Here is a 21,782-nt window from a genome sequence, read left to right as displayed (position 1 = left end):
CCCCTTATATGCACCGCATTGAGGTGGCTTAGGTTTCTCTCTGCCCAGGAAAAGATCTGATCCGTCAGTTTGAGAAGAGAGGTGGACCTTGTCCCACCCTGTTTGTTCAAATAAAGGACAACTGTAATGTTGTCTGACCTGATCTTTACCGCCTTGCTGCGAAGCTCCTGGGTGAAGTAAAGCAGGGCTTGATACACTGCCCGCAGTTCACGCCAATTTGATGACTGGATCATCTCCAATTGGCTCCATGTCCCTTGTGCCAGGGTCTCCCCCAAATGCGCTCCCCATCCGACAAGGGAGGCATCTGTTGTCAACAGGGTCCAGTCGGGCTGGACCGTGGACATCCCGTCTTTCAGCTGGGACCACCATCGTAGTGATCGACGGGTACTGATGGTCAACTGGATAGGCTTCTTCAGCCCTGAGGGGCTGCGGCTCCAGACCTTGAGGATCTCGCTCTGTAGTGGCCTCATATGCCATTGCGCCCATGGCACTGCATCCGCAGTTGCTGACATTAGACCTAGGACCTTCATTGCGGTACTTATTTGAACCCTCCGTGTGACCGCCAGATGTTGCACCGCCCGACAAATCTTCTCCTTCCGAGCCTGAGGAAGAGATATCTCCATCCTCTGAGAATCCACAATGAATCCCAGGAACTGGATTCTGGTGGTGGGGACAATTGTTGATTTGCTCCAATTGATCATCCAGCCTAATTCCTCTAGGAAGGTAACTGTGGTCCTTAAGTGGGCAGCGAGAACCTCTGCTGAGTGGGCCTTTAACAGCCAATCGTCTAGGTACGGTATAATAAACACCCCCTGGAGCCGGAGAGCTGCAACGACCGGAGCCACCACCTTTGTAAAGGTGTGGGGGGTCGAGGAAATCCCGAACGGAAGAGCTGTGAACTGTAGGTGACACAGAGTACCGTTCAGCACAACCGCGATCCTCAAGAACCTCCTGTGTGGCGGAAAAATCGGGACGTGCAAATAGGCGTCCCTTAGATCCAGGGTGACAAAACTGTCTCCCTGCTGCAGAAATGGTATCACAGACCTGATAGTTTCCATCTGGAAACGAAACTTGAGGACATGCTGGTTGAGAGACCTTAGGTCGACCACCATCCTCCATCCCCCTGATGTTTTGGGGACCAAAAACACTGGAGAATACACTCCGGTCGACCATTCTACCAGAGGAACTGGCTCTAGAGCGCCTTTGTCCAGGTATTCCTGAACGGCATTCTGTAGAAGGATCTGTTTCTGACCGAATAAAACACGGGTACTTACAAACTTGTCGGGTAGATGAGACACAAACTTTATTTCGTAGCCCGTCTGCACGAGCTGGAGAACCCATGGGTCCTGAATGAGACGACCCCATGCTGCTGTGAAATGAGCCAGCCGACCTCCCACTGGTAAGGGTGATGTGTCTACGCGGGAGGAGAGCCGGGAGGGGTTGGCGTCAGAAGGAGGACTTCTTTTTCTCTTCCCCACGAAAGGTGCGTTTACCTGCTCCTCTGCCCTGGGTCCCCGGGTGCCTTTGAAAGGAGCCCCTGGCTCCATATCCTCTGGAGAATCCTCTCCCTCTATATGATGGACCGGGTCTACCTCTGGCACCTTGGGGGAGACTCTTCCCCTTGCTGTCAGCCATTCCCTCCATAATAACATCCAGCTCCTTCCCAAAGAGCCTACCTGGTTCGTACGGAAGTGCACATAAATTGTACTTGGACGTATTGTCCGCTCTCCAGGGCTTGAGCCACAGTGGGCGTCTTGCGGCAGTCGCTAACGCCATGGAGATTGGAACCATCATCCGATGGCAAGACTGTACGTCTCGACAATTTAGACACGGCCATGTCAACCCTCGGGGGTGGCCCCCAGCGATTAAATTCCGCGTCTTCCACCGGAAAGAGAGTAATAATTTCGGCATTTTTTCTAATGAGAAAGATGGTCCTGCCCCATCCGACTCCTCATCCGAGGAGATTTCATCCAGGACCTGGAACTCCTCCTCCTCCCTAGGGGAGGGGACAGAGGGGAGCTCCAAGCGTGGTCGTTTGATTAGGTGAGAGATAGACTCCTTCATCTCCCTCATTGAGTCCTTCACGAACTCCTTCACCCATGACATTGCCTCACCAATCTGTGTCTCCACCGGCTGTGAAGACCGGCACTGGCAACAGCGGGAAAAGTCATAGTCATCCGGCAAGGGGGTCTTGCAATCCCTGCATGGTAAATGCCGGAGCCTAGGTGCCGACCTTCCCCCACGTCCTTCAGATACCGAGGATAAAGAAGACATCTATAAGGGAATATAACATTTGTTTCAATACGCCTTACCATCACCCCCTTGCTGGAAACCATAGGCCGACCACTACCTTCAAAGCTATCACAAGGGCTTTCACTCTCCTCAGTATGTGTCAGCAATCACAAACCACGTCTGCACTGCATCAGGTAACGGTGCAACTGAGCCTTAAATACCTCCCAGGGGGGAGGGAGATCAGGCCCCGCCCTGCCCAGCTGGGTAGGCGGGGAAGGATTCTCTGAACACCTATATATATTTATATTTCTTCCGCATGAGGGGGAAACCCCCCCTCCAAACAAACACTCACACGCTTCCCCCGACCCTGCATCACACAGGGGCGGAGAGAGGGAGAGCGCACTGCGCATGCGCCTCCCCAACCGCCGATAACAAGCTGTCCGGCGCGCGCGCCTAGGAAACCCCCCGGCCGGAAGTACAAACAAGCCCAGCGAGCTCACGGAGGGAACCCGCACTCGCCGGCAGAGAGGACCAACGTCCTTACAGAGCTAAGTAACCATACTATAATCGCAGGGGGAGAGGACACCGGCCTCCCCCCCCACCTGTCCCTGTCCGCAGGACAGAAAAAAACACGTGGAGGGGGAGGTCTGTGACCTCTTATAGGGGAGGTTATTGATTGAGCAAAAGTTCCACCTGTCCTGATTGCGTGCAGGGGCAGGAATACCCCATCTGTTGTGCTGCTGTGTTGGACGTATGGGGAATGGATGTTAATGTGACCATGTGATGGCCAATAAAAAAAAAACAATTTTCAATGTTGTGTGAATGAAGGCTAAGGCTGGGTGTCCACGTAAATGAGAAGTGGTAATTTCTATCCTATATACTTTCTCCCACTTTGTGATCCATACCTGGCTTTGGCTTCATAAACAGCAAGAATATCTATATAACGAAACAAAACCTGAAACCTAAACAACATCATGAACAACATCCCATGATATTACTTCTTCCGCTTCAATTGTGGTTTATGGACCTGGTCTAGGCCTTATTAATGTCTTATTAATGTCTATGACCAGGCCAGGCAGCCAGGATTTTACTATCCTACTATATCCACCCTCCAATGCAGCGCTGCAATAGGCCTATATTAATAATGTGGTGTTCTCAGCTCCTGATCAGATCTATGCGTCACCATAGTAACAGCTGTAACAAGCCCTGTGTATTCTGATTCTGCGGTCATACTCCCTAGTATCTGTAGTATCTGTTGTATGCATGTAGAGGGCGGTGGAATGAAGTACAGTATGTGTTCAGAATCAGACTACACGTATGTTTTCTGTTAACATGGAGATGCAAACACATCGCCATAGTAGACATAAAACAACTTCACTGTTCATTTCAGATACAATGGATCATCTATTTGTATCAACCACTAACAGGAGAGCCTGTTTGGTACTGGGGAGTCAAAACACCTTTTAAAAGTATCACCAATTTTAATTTTTTTTTTTTTTTTCATTAAAACAACATAATGAATTATATCACTTAATTCTAATCCGTTTTTTCTTTCTGATTGCATATTTTTTCTAATATTTTCTGTACACGATTATGGGGGCAGCCATTTTTCCTGAGCTTCTCCTCTTTTCTGTTAACAGCAGTTTAGTTGGTATGGCTTACAGCAGTCTCATAGCCATAGCCGTTAATAGTATGGACCGGACTTATTGTGGTCTATGGGAGAGATTTCTAGACATTCTTTGTGCAAGTTGGGGGCATAAGTAATCTGCCTGTGACATTGTCTATTATCAGTGGTGGATGCAATGAGGGGTCAGTGGTGTTCTCTTCTACTGTAATTCTGACTTTTTTTTTCATGTAGATTGTGGGCCTCACAATGTATATTTTTTTTCCTATCAGTATGGTTTGGTTTTTTTTGGGACTATGGGAGGAAATCCATGCAAACACGGGGAGAACATACAAACTCCTTGCAGATGTTGTCCTTGGCAGGATTCAAACCCAGGACTCCAGCACTGCAATGCTAACCACTGAGCCACCGTGTTGCCCCATTCTGACTACCTTGTCTAAGATGTAAAATAGATTAATGCAGCAAAGAAAATTCAAGCAGAATTTGCAAGTTTAATTTTATTATTAGGCTTAGTCGCTAGTGAAAATTGCTGGAATTTTTTTCTTAAATGATCAAAAATTATTAAAAACTTTATTTTCTGATGACAAATTTGCTTTAAATTGAGGTTATGTATTGGTCCTTTGAGTATCTTATAAGACAAAATAATATTGGAAGGTTGAGGACATGTGTAGTTCACATGCTGCAGAATTTCCATCAGGGTAATTTAGCACTGAGATATCCGTAAAGCTACTGCAGAAAAAAGACCCCAAAAAACCTGAAATTGTCTTTTTTTTTTTTTTTTGCTGGACACACCTGCAGGAATCCAAGCTTTCAGCCTTTGCATTGCAGGTCTTAGTTGCAGGATATGGATGAGATTTTGAGATTTGCTATTGTACATTACAGGATTGATGATGGATTTACTGTCCAAGTAACAATTACATTATATGTCTAACATCCATATCGACTTTTTTTCCACTTAGGTCGGCACAAGTGACGTGGAAAGGAAACTTCAGGTTTCTGCAATATTACCGTACCAACCACTGAAACAATGTACTATGGAGGAACAGTCACCGATTTTTCATTGTGAATGGGAACATTTTATTCAGGAGATTGACTTCTGACAATGCAACAATTCAAGCCCGTACTGTCTTTATAAGTGATGGTTATGATTTCTAGTATTATTTGAGTTACCTGGACACTTGGAGACACTTGTACATTTTTCTCTCTATTCTTTGTAGCATGAAACCAATGGATCTGTTGAAAAGTGGTGTTTTCAGTATGGACGGTGGGTATTTTTTTTTTTATTTCCACAAACATACAGGTAATGTGATGACTCAAGAGTGTACCCAATTGAATTTTCTTTTCGATTTTTGATGTGAAGGAAGACTTGTGCTTTCAGAATGTAATATACATACAAATAATAAAAAAAAAATCAAATGTACTGTACAACGACAGAAAGTACAAGTACGGTTATCTGTATGCCGAGTAAACTGGTGCATTTTATTTCTTACACAGGTTTACATGTTTTTAATACTCTATAATTCAACATCTGTGACAAATGCATAGCTGTAAATAATAAAATAAATAGAAACTGCTTTCCTGTATTTTACTTGCGAATATGAATTATTGATTCATGTTATTCTTATTTTTATTATTGTAGTATATAAAAATAAAAAAAAACCTGCGAGCAACCATATTGGAGGAACACATTTCCTCACTGCATTGTTTTCGTGGACTGTGCAGCAAGTTGTGTGTGCTTTATGGCAGCTGGAAGGTAATGGACACAAAAGTACAACCCATTCTCAATATATAATGGGAATGGCATACAGAGGTTTATCTATGTTTATAGAATATAGTGCCCTCACGCTGCCATATCAGCAGTACAATAGAGTTGTCATCCCCTGCTCTGAAATGAAAGAGATGACTTTGACTCTGCCCAAGTCTATACAGCAAAGTTGATACTGCAGGAAAATAGAAACATCAAGCTTTTTTTTTTTTTTTTCACCCTGCGCCTGCCTAGAGTGTGGCTGCATGTGTTTACAGCTGCTGAAACTAAACTGATCTTTCTCTATCCCGTCCTTTTTTGTTCACTTTTTTCTATTACTATAAGGAGTATTAGTATAAGAACTTACCATGGGCTGGAATTTGATGCAGAAACTCTTATAAAGAAATCCTTTTTGAGCCTTTTTGTCTGAAGCATGCCTCCACACAGACAAGGAAGACTGGTTTACACTAAGGAGACACTATTACACCTTAGAAGCATGCTGCAGGAGAAGCTGGACAAGCATGCTCTTACCATCCCCCACGAACTAATAAGGAGACTTAGAAAACGCAGAAAACGCGGAAAACGAGCCGGCATACTGAGACGCGAAGGAAGAAAACGCAAAAAGCATGTGATCCCGTCCATCATTATGGGGAATGTGAGATCAATTGTGAATAAGATGGATGAACTGACAGCACTGACCAGACATCAACAGGAGTTTCGTGAGTGCAGTATGATGCTGTTTACAGAGACTTGGCTTACTGAAATCACTCCGGACATACTTGCCTCCGTGGAGGGCTTCAAACTTCTTCGGGCGGACAGAACACTGGAGAGCGGTAAGCGAATAGGCGGAGGAATTGCAATATTTGTCAATGAGAGATGGTGTAATCCAGGACATATTGTGGTTAAGAAACAATTGTGTGGAAAGGATATTGAACTGCTAGCCGTGGGCATGAGACCTTTTTACCTGCCAAGGGAACTATCACATGTTATTGTACTAGCTGCCTATGTCCCCCCCTCTGCTAAAGCTGACGCTGCCTGTGAAGTCCTCCATGCTGTTGTGAGTGAGCTGCAATCATCTCACCCCCATGCCCTGCTCCTAGTGTCTGGAGACTTCAACCATGTCTCAGCATCCACTCTACCAGGCTTCACACAGTATGTAACCTGCCATACAAGAGACAACAAGACGCTGGACTTGCTCTTTGCCAATGTAAGGGATGCATATAACTCATCTGCCCTACCACCCCTAGGCAGATCAGATCACAACCTGGTACATCTGCGACCCACATACATTCCACTGGTGCGCAGAGAACCGGCGGTTACCCGTACCGTGAAGATTTGGTCAGAGGGAAGTGTCGAGTCTCTAAGGGACTGCTTTGATATAACTTTATGGGAAGTGTTTCAAGACTCATTTCCAGAGGACATTGAGGGACTCACACATTGCATAACGGACTACATTAATTTCTGTGTGGACAGCACGGTACCAACTAGGAAGGTGAGGTGTTTCTCCAATAACAAACCATGGATTAACTCTGAGATTAAAACTCTCCTCAAGCAAAAAAAGAGAATTTTTAGGTCTGGGGACAAAGATGGCCTGGGGGCGGTTCAGAAACAGCTGAGACAATTGATCAGGGAAGGGAAAGCCAACTACAGACGGAAGATGGAGCTACAGATGGGGGAGGGTAGAATCTCTGAGGTGTGGGACAGCCTTAAGGCAATTTCAGGACACAAGGAAAAGACAAGGCACCGAACAGTAGGGGACAGGAAGTGGCTTAACGAGCTTAATCTATTCTTCAATAGATTCGACTCCAAGCAAATGCTCCCTCCACCAGCATGTCAGCTAACCGCCCTCCCCTCACACACCAAGACCCAACCCCCACCGACCTGCGGTCAACTGCAATCTGACTATCTGATCCTGCAGGAGTCTCAGGTGTGTAAGGAAATGAAGAATATTAGAGCGAACAAAGCGGGGGGACCTGATGGTATAAGCGCAAGAGTTCTTAAAATGTGCAGTGACCAGCTGTGTGGTATTATAACGCACATGTACAATATGAGCCTGAAGCTGGGGGTGGTACCTCAACTGTGGAAAACATCTTGCGTGGTACCAGTCCCAAAGAAACCCAACCCGATGGGCTACAATGACTACCGACCTGTAGCACTGACATCACACCTAATGAAGGTCCTAGAGAGACTGGTCCTGACACACCTACGCCCCCTAGTGAGCTCCGCTCTGGACCCCCTCCAGTTTGCCTACCGGCCAGGCATTGGGGTAGATGACGCCATCATCCACCTTCTTCACAGAGCTCTCTCTCACCTGGAGAAACCCGGGAACACTGTGAGAATAATGTTCTTTGATTTCTCCAGTGCGTTCAACACCATTCAGCCAGGGCTACTGAGGGAGAAGCTGAACCTTGGTGGTGTGGACCATCACCTGTCCAACTGGATCCTAGACTACCTGACAAACCGCCCTCAGTATGTGAGAGCCCAGGACTGTGTGTCTGACACTGTGATCTGTAGTACGGGGGCACCTCAAGGTACAGTTCTTGCCCCATTCCTCTTCACACTGTACACTGCTGACTTCAGGCACAACTCATCCAGCTGTTACTTACAGAAGTACTCCGATGACTCTGCTATAGTCGGCCTTATCACTGATGGCGATGATAGGGAATACAGAGACTTAAACCGGGATTTTGTTGAATGGTGCCAGCAGAACCAGCTCAGGATTAATGCTGGGAAGACCAAGGAGATGGTGGTGGACTTTAGTAAACGGAGAGGTGCTCCGACCCCGGTGGAGATCCAAGGAACATGTATTGAGATAGTCAGGACCTATAAGTACCTGGGCGTGCTCCTCAATAACAAACTAGACTGGGCTGATCACCTGGAGGCGCTGCACAGAAAGGGCCACAGCAGACTCTACCTGCTCAGGAGGCTGAGGGCCTTCGGAGTCCAGGGGACACTTCTTAGGGCCTTCTTCAACTCTGTGGTTGCCTCAGCCATCTTTTTCGGTGTGGCCTGCTGGGGAAGCAGTATATCAACCAGGGACAGAAATAGACTTGACAGGCTGATCAGGAGGGCCGGCTCTGTCCTGGGGAGCCCCTTGGACCCAGTACAGGTGGTGGGTGACAGAAGGATACTGTCTGTGGTGACCTCCATGCGGGGGAACAAATCCCACCCCATGTATGGGACCCTGATGGGACTTGGCAGCACTGTAAGCGACCGTCTGCTTCACCCCAAGTGTGAGAAGGAGCGCTATCGCAGGTCCTTCCTTCCAACCGCGACCAGGCTGTATAATCTACATCAGACCAAACGAAGAGCTCTCCGCACAGAGAACTAATGATTATGAGGATGACCATGAGGTCTTCCTCTTTCTCTTCTGTTTTTCCTTAGCTGCCATGGACTCCTAGTATATCTTCTCTTCTCAGCTTATCTGTGTCTACGTCTGTAACATATTACTCTGTATTATCCTGTATCTGTATTACTATGCTGCTGTAACACGCTGAAATTTCCCCAAGGTGGGACTATTAAAGGATTATCTCTTACTGTGTTTTCTATAGTAGTCAGTGTAAAAATGATAATATTTCAGGATTTTGTACATAGGTATACACAATAAGAATAATAGAAGTAAAGGTATACCTTGTTTTAAAATATCTTAAAAGTCTAACTTTTTTAACTGACCATGGAAAAATTCCCTTTGAAGCAAAGTTGGCTACAAATGGCCAGTGTAGAAGATTTGTTTGCCTTTCTCTGGATCAAATAGTATGTTTCAGGTTTTATTCACTCATGCCAAAGGGGTTGTGTGGGTTAAAATAATCCCATCCAGTTAGTAGGGGGATCTAGTAAATACATATACTTACCTGCATCCTCCCCTCCCCTGTGATCACATCACTGCAATGGCACTACTGCAGCTACTCTGCATCCAAATAGAGCACCGACACTGTCAACTGGCCCAGTGCAAGAACAGAAGGGAGAATGCAAGTAAATTAAAATGCATATGTATTTTATAGCCCTCCGGACTGCATGTCATTTTTTACTCACAGACAACCACTTTAAGGTTAACCTTTCATGTAGGATCAGACCTGATGGGCTAAGCTTTGATCACCAGATGCATCAATCCTCCTGTTATTATATCACTGGTTTCCGTTTCCTCAGCCATGTTTGATAGGCGCTATCCACTGCCAACAGGGAACACCCCAGTAGATGTGCTATTTTGGAGATGTTACGACCCAGTTGTTCAGCCATCACAATGTGACCCTTGTCAGAGTTGATTCCAATACATCAACTTCAAGAATTTACCGTTCTTTTGTTCCCTAATATATACCATCACTCGACAAGTGTCATTGTCAGTCAAAATTTATTAACTTACCAGTCAGAGGTTTTAAGGTTATTGCATGATTGTATACTTGTTTCTTTGTGCACTATTCACTATATATATATATATATATATATATATATATATATATATATATATGACTGTATGGCTACAGATGTATCCACACTTACCTTATATTACACACACACACATGCACACACACATATACACACACAGTACACATACATACACAGTACACAGTACATATCTCAGCATCCACTACAGCTTTACACATGGGACTGCCATCATTTTATAGACCATCTTCTTGGCTATCTCATACAGAAATCTGACTTTCAGCTATTTAGCATATGATAAGTTATGCAGATTCTTGTCATGTGACTGCATTGTTACTTTTTTGCTCCTAAAAATCTAAATTTGAGTTTTTATTATTTTGTAAATCCACATTTGGCTTTTAACACCGCCTGAATCCTGATCCCAGGTCTCTCCCACACATTTCAATGTTGGTGCATACTGGTCAACTCACTTGGGTATGAATACAGCTGTTTCTTCAACTCTACCTACAAGTGTTCAATTGAATTGAGGGTCTGGAGACTGGGGGGCCAATCCATCACCTCTACTTATTGTCACTGAACCATTTCTTTGCTAATCTTGCTATATGCTTCAGGTCATTGTCCATTGTTGTCCTTTTCATACCCATAGTACTCGAGTGTATGAAGTAACTCATCTTGTACAGGGGTGAACCTAGGGTTTCTGCCGCCTGAGGCGGACGTCAGAAAGCCGCCCCAGCCCCCCGAGGAGGGGGCGGAGCAAGCGGCGTTAGCAGGCAGAGAGAGGACCTGCTTTCTGCTAAGCATGAGGGGCGGCCGCTGGAGCAGCGCTGCGTCCACAGGGCTGCCCCAATCCACCGCTCAGTGATGGTGACGCTAAGCCAGTCCAGGACAGCTTGTCCTGGACTGGCTTAGGTCAGCAAAAATGCCGCCCTCCCCGGGGCCCTAGCATAGTGCCGCCTGAAGCGGTCGCTTCAGGTCGCCTCATGGGAGGTGCGGCGCTGATCTTGTAGGATACTCGCATATACCTCAGCATTGAGACCACCATCAATCCTGGTCAAGTATCCAACACCTTTGGCTGTGAAACAACCCCATATTATCAGGCTCCCTCCACCAGTTTCTTCAATTTCTCGAACCTTTAGCCCCCTTTTCCCTTGTTTCTCCCAGAGCCATTTGCACCCATTAAATCACATGAATATATGGTGTGACAACCCTTTACCTTTCATCAATTCTTCTCAATACACTTGCACAGTTTTTTCGGAACTCAGCAGACAGGTTGTTCCAAACTTCTTGGGAGAACTAAGCACAGATCTTTTGTGGATGTAAACTGGCTGAAATCCTTCTAACTCTTCATGTAATCCCAACAGACTGGATGATGATGAGATCAGGGCTGTGAGGGCCATGTGTGTTCCAGCACTTTTCCACACCTGCGTAAAACTTTTATACAGTACTTTATATGACAGATATATTCTTACATAGTAATACAAACCATGTTGTTTTGGAAAGCTGGTCATCTTGGCCTTACATCTCTGGATATGTCCATTCCATAGGAAAGATAAGGAAAGTTCTATCATGTCTAGAAATAGTCACATGCATAAATCGCTGTCATATTACTCTATGGAGAAAAAAATAAGGACTATTTTATAAAATTGCTGATAAATAGCTAGCTAGGTCAATTGGCAACTCCGTACATTTCAGTGGCCAGTGATTTTTGAAGTAGATCCAATCTCCTAGTATACATGTCTGATCATTTGTTTGTATTGTTCAGATTGTTCATGTGTATGTGTATATAGAGACAACTCAGACTGTATTTCAATTGTACAGCAATCTTAGCCCATTGCAAAAAGATGAATAAAAGGAATATTTTGAGGCGTTCTGTTCAATGGCTAGAAAACAAGGCTTGTTTGATGCTTTGTTAAGAAAAAGAATGCTTCCAGAAACAGAACTGTAATGTGTATCAGAAATTGTGGCATTTTGCATATAAACGGAGTAAGAAATAAGGTACGATAAAAACGTTGCTAAAGATGCATTTGCTTCACCAACTCTTTCTTCTCAGCAACATGTTATTGGATTTTCACAGCCAATCTAAATAATTAATACTTTTGGTGTTCAGTGCAGTAAATAGGCCTGGCAAAGGTAATGGCAGTCTGCAAAGTAATACTGCCACCTGGTGCTCACTGTTATTATTACATGACTTATAAATCCAGTATTCACATGAATGGGGAGGAAAATGAAAGGTTTGGCTTGATTTATTTTGTCTTTATATTTGCAGACTTACTATAGTGCAAAGGCTCAGTCTGTGCTCCAACTATCTACAATAGTAGTGATAGCAATTGTCAGATTAAGTGCAATACTGTGCCATTTGGCTACAAGCACCTGATATGGCCGACTGCCTAAAGTAACCTCTTCCATCCTGCTTTCTGTGCCCAATTGTACATTGCTTGTTCTGCCCCTTTGTACTTTGTCTATTGCAGTGATGCATCAAGTAGAAAAAAATACCCTTGTCTTGTCGCCAAATATGACCTCCTCCTCCCCATTGCTGTTCTCCCACCCCTTGTCTACACACCTTTCTGCTGGCATTGTCAATAGACTTGTGTCCTTACATACTGACAATATCTGACTGTCATTCTCTTGACAATGGGATACGCAACACACAGATGTCACTCAGGTCTGGATTACAAAGATTTACAAGAGATTACACAGACACGTCAGAAGAGGTGAGGGGTCTTCTATAAATCCAGTGATTTACAGGTGACATCTTTATCGATTGTAGATATTTTTTCCTTTTCTTCTCCATCCATGACAGACCACCAACCTGCCTTCTCCTGGGGACTGCAAAGTTTTCTTCTAAGATGTCTTTGGCCCTTTATTTAGACCATCCCTTTGTATAGCAACACAAACTGATGCTTGACCAAACCACTATCTTCAGACCCAGGGTAACGGCTTTTTTAGCAGACGGGCAATCTGTCTTTTGGGTCCCCATACGGACCTGAACAACGGAGAGCTGAACGCTAGTATGAACTTAGCATCATCCCGTAAAGCTAAATCTTCTTCAATATTACAGACCCCTCCAGGAGTATCAACTGTATTACACACTTGTGTCATTGGCAAACAGAAAAGCTTTAGGTACCCAACCTTCTCCTATGTCTTCTAGAAAATATAAGAATAATAGGTCCCAGGACAGACCACTAGTGACCCGTCTGTCCTCAGAATGCACACCATTAACAGAAACTTTCTGATATCTGTTCATTATTCTATCATTTCCCCTTGGCTCTGTATGTGGCATTGTAGCAAAGGCTTTGTTGAAATCCACGTAAGGCCCAGTTCACTTCTGCGTTCAGGGAGTCCGCCTGGGGATCCCACAAATGGAAACCTCTATGCATAGAAAAGCAGTTTCCTAGGATAACACACAGACCTCATAGACTATAACGGGGTCCGTGTGGTTTCTGTTTGGTTTCCGCATGAGACATGCGGAGAGAAAAGCGCTGCTTGCAGAAGTGGCCTTCGCAATGTCCACAGCGCCACCTTCATCCAACATGTTAGGGAGTGTTCACACTACCGTCAGTGTCCGACATGTAGTGTCCGCTCCTAGTGTCCGCTCAAAATCTGTCACGGACATTAGGAGCGGACACTAGCTGTGTCCGTGACACCTGTCATTCATCTCAATGGGCATCGGGTGCGTTGTTTTGCACTCCGTGCCCGTCCTTCCCTGTCCGCAAGTGAAGATGTCCGACTTCTCAAGCGGACAGAAAAACCCTGCATGCAGCGATCTTTAGGTTCTAGCATCTTTTCTTCTACCCTTTCTATGGATGGGTACAATATTGGCCATTCTCCAATCTTCAGTAACATCACCTTTTAGGAGAGCCAAGTTACACATAAAAAGAAGCTTCTAAGGCCATGACGCTTTCTGGGATGTCCAGGCTATTTGAAGACAGACTCAGGTTGTAGTACGTAGACTTCTGAGTAATTGAGATATAGTAAATTATAAATGAAATGATATGTCTGATCTTTGACTATTCTTAGGGCAATCATGTGGACCATCTAGTTAATAGTAAATGGAATAGGCACTAAAGTCCTATCACTGTCAGGTCGCTGACCTGGATTTCCACCTATTAGAGAGTAGCTCAACCAAGAAACACCAAGTAGAACAGCCCATGAGGTGACAGCTATAAGCTGACTGTGATATCATTGAGCTGACCTGGAGTTCCACCAATCAGAGAGCAGCTCAACCCAGAAGAACCAAGTAGAACATCCCATGAGGTTACAGTCATGCTAAATGTGATGTCAAAAAGCTAATTTGGATCTCGAACCCTTTATTACATTTCCTCTAGGACAATTCCTTATATACCTGTATGTCATTACACCAATCTGTACGTGCACTTCTAAGTTTACAACTAGTTGTTGTATAGAAGGCAGCAGACAGGCATTGAGGTGTATGATAACACAGAAAGCAGTGCTTTACTAAGCTGGAGGAAGCCACTTACAGTTGCGTACTTTCTTACCTTTCCTTATAGCGTTACATCTCTTGCAGACCCCCTCTCCCCCTTCCCTCCCCACGTGCCGGGGTCACACAGTACATAGACTTGACAGGCTGATCAGAAGGGCCAGCTCTGTCCTGGGGAGCCCCCTGGACCCAGTACAGGTGGTGGGTGACAGAAGGATACTGTCTGTGGTGACCTCCATGCGGGAGAACAAATCCCACCCCATGTATGGGACCTTGATGGCACTTGGCAGCACTGTAAGTAACCGTCTGCTTCACCCCAAGTGTGAGAAGGAGCGCTATCGCAAGTCCTTCATTCCAACCATGATCAGGCTGCATAATCTACATCAGGCCAAGCGAAGATCACTCCGCACAGAAAACTAATGATTATGATTATGACGTCTTCCTTCTTGCTTCTTCTGTTCCTTAGCTGCTATGGACTCCTAGTATATCTTTTCTTCTCAGCATATGTGTGCCTACATCTGTAATATATTACTGTGTATTATCCTGTATCTGTATTACTATGCTGCTGTAACATACTAAAATTTCCCCACTGTGGAACTATTAAAGGATTATCTTATAACCACAGCGGGTCGGATGCAACAGAAATACCAGAGGCAAACTCACTGCTATCTACAACACTGTGGACTGACATTACACAAACCCCATCCACATGCGGCAAAGTGATTGCTCTGCAGGTTTTATATCAGCAGTAAGTAAAATATTGCTGCTGACTTTATCCATTGATTTTTTAGGGTTTGAGCTCAATAGATAGGTATAGTAGTACTAAGTCGATCTATGAGTCAATACCACCTTATTAAAGTGTACATAGACTTCTTATTTTTATGTTTTTAATTTTGGGGTCTGATATTAAATTGATATAACTACGAGAATAGCTAGAACTACAGCAAGCAGCATATCCTCCTGCAAAGGTGTACTTTGTGGAGTTCAGTGGGATTGATCAGGATTAGAGATGAGCAAACAGTGTTCGATCAAATAGCTATTCCATTGAATATCAGGCTGTTCGAGATATTCGATTCCAATCGAATACCACGCGGCAAACGCAGTAAAAATTCGTATCCCCTCCCACCTTCCCTGGCGCTTTTTTTGCACCAATAACTGTGCAGTGGAGGTGGGACAGGAACTATGACAACATAGGCATTGAAAAAAAATTGAAAAAAGCCATTGGCTGCCGAAATCAGGTGACCTCTGATTCATAAGAATAGTGTCGGCCATGTTCGTCTCATTTTAGTTTTGGAGTGATAGGAAGAGCTTGTTCTCAGGGTAAGAAACAGATTTTAGCCTTGTCTAGGCAGGAAAACATTCTCATAAAACAGCTCTTTTCAGAGCTACACTTCAGGAACACTGTACACATACAATGAACCTGCCAATCATGCAGCAGGGTAGCAGCAGGGGACGTGGGCGAGGATGTGGATATCCAGCTGGGTATCCAGTCCACAGTCCAGGTACTGGAGCGGGGCTGCCAGCACCCACTTCACTCATTCTCCTCCTCCAACCCCAGCCTCTTCACCCTAATGTAATACTTAAAATTAAAGTTTAGCTTAAAATTTGGGTTTCTCTCCATACAATTGGGGAGGAAAGAAGGTTTCCAGGTATTTTTCCACTTTCATAGAGGTTTTTTTAAGTGTGGGAAGTGTCTAGTTGATAGGCTGTGATAGTGGGGTAAAATTGTGACTTGGGCGTGTTAGATGCCCCCAGACATGCTTCCCCTGCTGTCCCAGTTGGATTGCAGAGGTGTTGTCATCATTTCCTGGGGTGTCATTGTGGACTTGGTGACTCTCCATAGTGAGAATTGTGGTTTCCCCTGAAACTAAGCATTTTTTCCCCATAGACTATAATGGGATTCAATATTCGTTTGAATAGTCAAATATTGAGGGGCTATTCGAAACGAATATCGAATATTTCACTGTTCGCTCATCTCTTATCAGGATCATTCAGTCTTTATAGTCATTTAATAGGTTAGAACAGATGGTGATATTCAGTTTTCACAGTAACCACAATTTCCACTTTAAAGAGGACCTTTCATGTCCTGTCAGGTAGGGAGTGTTATATAGCATAGCAATGTTGATGGTTCAATGAATTCAGTGCAGTTTCAGCTATGTCAGTGTCGGCTCTAATTCCAGAAATATTGGTTCCATTATTTTCGGCTACTGATTCTCTGCACTGTCAGAGGGGCTGGTGTTACAGATCAGCACCATCACTGGGGAGTGAGGAATGACTGCCCTTTATAATACAAGCCTATAGAAGTGTACCATGATGATGGGGTATTCCCAGCACCGCACCTCCCATGAGGCGACCTGAAGCCACCGCTTCAGGCGGCGCTATGCCAGGGCGGCATTTTTGCTTACCTAAGCCAGTCCAGGACAAGCTAGCGTCACCGTCACCGAGCGGTGGATTGGGGAGGCCATGTGGACTTAGCGCTGCTCCAGCGGCCTCCCCTCACGCTCAGGCAGAGAGCAGGTCCTCTCCCGCCTGCTCTCTGCCTGCTAACGCCGCTCCGCCACGCCCCCTTCGCTCTGCCCCACCCCCCTTCGCTCCACTCCGCCCTCTCCTCCCGGGGTGGGGTGGGGGGCCGCTTTCTGTCGTCCGCCTCGGGCGGCGAAAAAGGTAGGTTCACCCCTGGGTATTCCACCTGAGATGTAAGGCCGGCCCTTCTGACAGTGCAGGATCTGAACCTAATGTCACTGAAATCTCTGAAACAGAGGAAGATATCGGGAAAGCTGATAATGCACAGAATCCATTGCACAGTCAGCCTTGCTATGGCATATAACACGCTCTACCTTAGAGGACTTGAAAAGGTCCAGCATGGACCCCATATTATTATTTAAAGGGGTATTCCAGCAGGTGTGTTGCTATGGTTGTAAAATATCTGGGGCCTGAGCCCCAGTGCAATTCTGAATAGCAAACATGCAGTTGTAGTCGTAGCAGTGATGTCTTTGTGTTGCCTGTAGCAGCAATCCACTGCCTCATAGGCCAAACGTGACCTGTAGTATATAAGAGAAAGCAATGGGGTAGAAGGGAGCTATAGACCCCCATGCCCTGCATTACCAATCAGTTGTATTGACGGGTATAAATACAGAGGATCATGAGAATGCGAGACATTTGGGGATTATGGCCCTAGACTTTTGCCCTTGACACATTCCTGTATTCCAATAATCGCAAGTTATATACACAGCATAGGAATCACTGGAACCTCCAAGGACAGGAGTCTCATGTGCTCCACATGAATGCAGCAGCAGGTCACATTTGTGCGCTGCCACTTCATTCATCTGTATGAGACTGCCAAAAAGTAAGAGAGCACAGTGCTCAGCTATGATTGACTGTCCCATAGAATTGAATGGAGTTGCTGCAAGCCTGTGCAAAGTGCTAGGTCACACAGGGTTGTCATTGTCTTCAACGATGGGAGTCCCAATAGTCAAATTTCACTGTCCTTTGGATAGAGGATAACATGTAGTTAATGTAATACCCCTTTAATCTATTTTAATATTATGTAATGTATACATTCATTAACCAAAAAGAAGTAATTCACCAAGATAGAAATGTCTGAGGCAGATATGTCAATAGTAGAGGAGGTCTGAATAGGCACTTAGGGCTCGTTCACATCTGCGCTGGCACTCCGTTATGCAGGTTTCCGTTTCCTGCATAAAACAGAGCAGGAGACGGAAACCTGCAGGAGTCTTTCTCACCCATTCATTTGAATGGGTGAGAAAGCTGTCCGGCCATGAGCGCCGGTGAGCGTTTTATGCTCTCTGCCACGAAACCAGGTTTTTTAATCCGGACACAGAGTCGGACATGCAGTACTCTGTATCCGGATTAAAAAAAAAAAACGGTTTCGTGGCGGAGAGCATAAAACGCAAGGTCCCAGTCCGTTGCAGTCCAGGTTTATCATTCCTGACACAAAGTTGACATTCTATCAATGGTATGCAAAATAGGACCATACTGGACCAAAGTGTGGATGATCCGGTGATTAAGAACCCGCGCTCAGGTGTATGGCTAAATGATCGCTCAATAAAGTTGTTGTTTATCCATACACCTGAACGCGGGTTCTTAATCACTAGATCATCCACATTTTGGTCCATTACCGGTCCCATTTTGTATACCATTGATAGAATGTCACCTTTGTGTCAGGAATGATAAACCTGGCCTGCAACGGACTGGGACCTTAACATCTTTAGTGACGAATCTGGGTTTTATTTGGGATCTGACAACAGTCGAGTTCAAGTATGGAGGCCACTTGGTAAGCGCTTCAGTCTTGTCTTTACTGCAGAGTAACACACTGCTCCAACTACTGGTGTGATCATGTGTGGAGAGTCTCCACACTCGCTCTTGGTGGGTTGTTTTTTATTTTAGTGAATGATTGTCCTGATCTAAAGAGAAGGGTTATTTAATAGCTGTGTGCACACTTATAATATATTCCACAGCAATGTATAGGGATTGTGAGACATGTCAGTGCCTTTCTACAAAATGGGTTCATCTCATTTCCCAGGCACAGAGAGGTCAGTTTTCTGACAAGTCAATTAAAATGGTTTTCGTTGGTATGTTTTGAAAAACTTACTAGGGCTGTGGTGAAATAAGAATGTGCTACCCATGGGGGTGTTACATCACCAGTACCCAAAATCTTGGGTCATCTGCTAGTCCAAGGAAGGGAACAGGGCATGAGCTTGAACCCAGGGCTGGGAGAGGGTATTATTTCTTTTTTTAAAATTTTATCTCTCCTGCAGTTAGTCTTTCAGTTACCACAGAAAACCCCTTTAAGGGAGCGTTCACACTACCGTCAGTGTCCGACAGGTAGTGTCCGCTCCTAGTGTCCATTCAAAATCTGGCACGGACATTAGGAGTGGACACTAGCTGTATTCGTGACACTTGTCATTCATTTAAATGGCGATCGGGTGCGTTCTTTTGCACTCTGTGCCTGTCCTTCACTGTCCGCATGTAAAGATGTCCGACTTTTCAAGCGGACAGCAAAAACCTACATGTCGGGTTCTTCTGTCCGCTTGAAAAGTCGGACATCTTTCCAAGCGGACAGTGAAGGACAGGCACAGAGTGCAAAAAGAACGCACCCGATCGCCATTTAAATGAATGACAAGTGTTGAACGGACACTACCTGTCGGACACTGATGGTAGTGTGAACGCCCCCTAACTCATCAGTCGTACATTTCTGAAGTGAAAGAGGAGGCCTACACAAATACAGAGGGAGAGGGTATATGCAAACCCCATGGAAATGTCGATCTTGGTGATATATGAACCCTGGACTCAGTGCTGCAAAGTAACAGTGCTGACTACTGAGCCACTTGGCTGTTTTGACTACTAAATGCAATATTTTTTTCCTGTATGGAGACAGAGAAATATGGACGACAGGACTTTTACTGGTGGCTAGACCTGTTTTACAGACACTGTTCAATCCAAGACACAGGGAATATCACTCTGTTTGGGGTACAGAAGTTTATTCATCCATGCTTACTTTAAAACATTTTGGTCTCTAGATGTCACATTTGCTATATTTCTACTTGCTTTGCTGGAATAGATGAAGATAAATATAGTCTGTTTTTCTGAAAAGAAGGAGACCCTAAAAATCCAGGACTTGTAGCACTTACTGCAATATCAGAAGCAGACACAAGATGGCGTATGTGGATCTTACATCACCACTAGAGACTATAGCAGAGGAAAACCTCTTGTATAAAAAAAAAAAAAAAAAAGTTTTTTTTCTGAAATCAGACATCTGTGAAATGTAATCTTCATGGATTTAAATGGACTAGTCAGTTTTTCAGCAACCGTAGAGCAAATTGCCTTTGTGATCATCAACCTGGTGTCGCTTTTGTCCATGACAGGGGTCTCGTTGTTGTTAAAGTGCTAACAAGAAGTTCATCCCGGTCACGCAGTATATAAAGCTACTGCAGCACTAATAATGGCAGTCCATGAGGTCTGTTCATGGGAACCAATTTACATCTGCCAGCCCCTCCCCCACATTAAGTAAGATCAGAGTGCTGCCTTGTAGGATCATCTCTCATTTTGGTGGGCTCAAGCAGACTATATATTACACGGTCGACCATTCATTTGGCTTGCCGTGATATTTTCTTATATTGCCGGCAGCTGACCCTCCTGGGGGCCACATTCTTAGGCTAAGTTCACACTGAGTTTTTTGGTCAGGATTTTTGTCAGGAAAAATCAGCTTAGTAACATTGAGGTATTTTTTTGAATGTAGCCATGCATTATCTTCTTAAAAACGCCTTGTGGTTTTTGTCAATTTTGCATTAAAAAAATGCCAATTCGACATGTCGATTCTTTTTTTCCACAAGCGGATTACATAGGACGGTATGGTGAGGCGTATTCCGCCTCAAAATCCTGACCAAAAAACTCTGTGTGAACCCAGCCTTAAAGGGGCTGTTTGTGTTGAAGCAACCTATTTTAGAAACCTTTCTTACCACATCAACAGAATTTCACACCCTTACAAATACATCCATTGACAAATTAAAAAAAATGCAGATAGAGATGTGAGATTGCTGCAAAATTTGGCATGCAGTTATGTTACAGATTACAGGCGTGATATTATACTCTTGTCTTGTAACAAAAGGGCTTAAAATTGCTTCCCTCTGCTGCCTTATAAAAAAGGCTTTTAAGAGGCTACTTTTGGGTAGTATACCTCTTGGTGATAGCTTGTTGACTGCTAGACAAGCCTCTACGATGTACTGGAAACGCCAACATATTTTGCCCAGTTGACAGACTGAGATGGGCACAACATTGGACAGAGAAGCAGGGCAGACATTTTGATGGGTTGCACACCTGACCTAGCTTTTAGTAGGTGATCACAGGGTGAACAGGCTACAGACACATCAGTTTCCTGGCCCGTTACCCAGACACAGATGATACTTTCATTCCACATCCTTGTCTCTGTCTGGACCATTTCCATGCACTAGGCATAAGAATATTAGTTGTCCTGGCATTGATAGCCTGTCACCTTTGTGTCAGGAACGATAAACTTGGACTGCTATAGACTACTAGGACGTTATCTATAGTGAGGAATCCAGGCTTTATTTGGGATCTAACAACAGTCGAGTTCAAGTATGGAGGCCACATGGCAAGCGCTCACTGCACAGCAACACACTGCCCCAATACTGGTGTGATGGGGGGAAAAGGGGTGTCATCCTATATGACAGTCGGTCACCCCTAGTAGTGATACAAGGGATATTAACAGATGGTGCAATATAAGCAAGCAGAACTAACATATTGCGGCAGTGCTGAGCCACCGCGCTGCCCTTAAAGGATCAGCAATATGTGCAGGGCACCCTGCAGCCACATGTGTAGCCTGT

General features: G+C 44.8%; 1 protein-coding gene across 1 annotated transcript in view; it reads left to right on the top strand.

Moving 5' to 3' along the window:
• Positions 1-5,325, top strand: part of NKAIN3 (sodium/potassium transporting ATPase interacting 3) — a 393,996-nt gene extending 388,671 nt beyond the window's left edge. Inside the window, exon 6 of the mRNA XM_075270476.1 lies at positions 4,816-5,325. Within this exon, the coding sequence (XP_075126577.1) occupies positions 4,816-4,829 (14 nt within the window). The 3' untranslated portion in view covers positions 4,830-5,325. The remainder of the gene's footprint in view (positions 1-4,815) is intronic.
• Positions 5,326-21,782: the final 16,457 nt, after the last annotated feature.

The sequence above is a fragment of the Leptodactylus fuscus genome, chromosome 4 (genome assembly GCF_031893055.1).
Source record: "Leptodactylus fuscus isolate aLepFus1 chromosome 4, aLepFus1.hap2, whole genome shotgun sequence".
Classification (NCBI taxonomy): Eukaryota; Metazoa; Chordata; class Amphibia; order Anura; family Leptodactylidae; genus Leptodactylus; species Leptodactylus fuscus.
The sequence above is the reverse complement of the archived record's forward strand: the minus strand, read 5'-3'. Positions and strand labels throughout refer to the sequence as shown.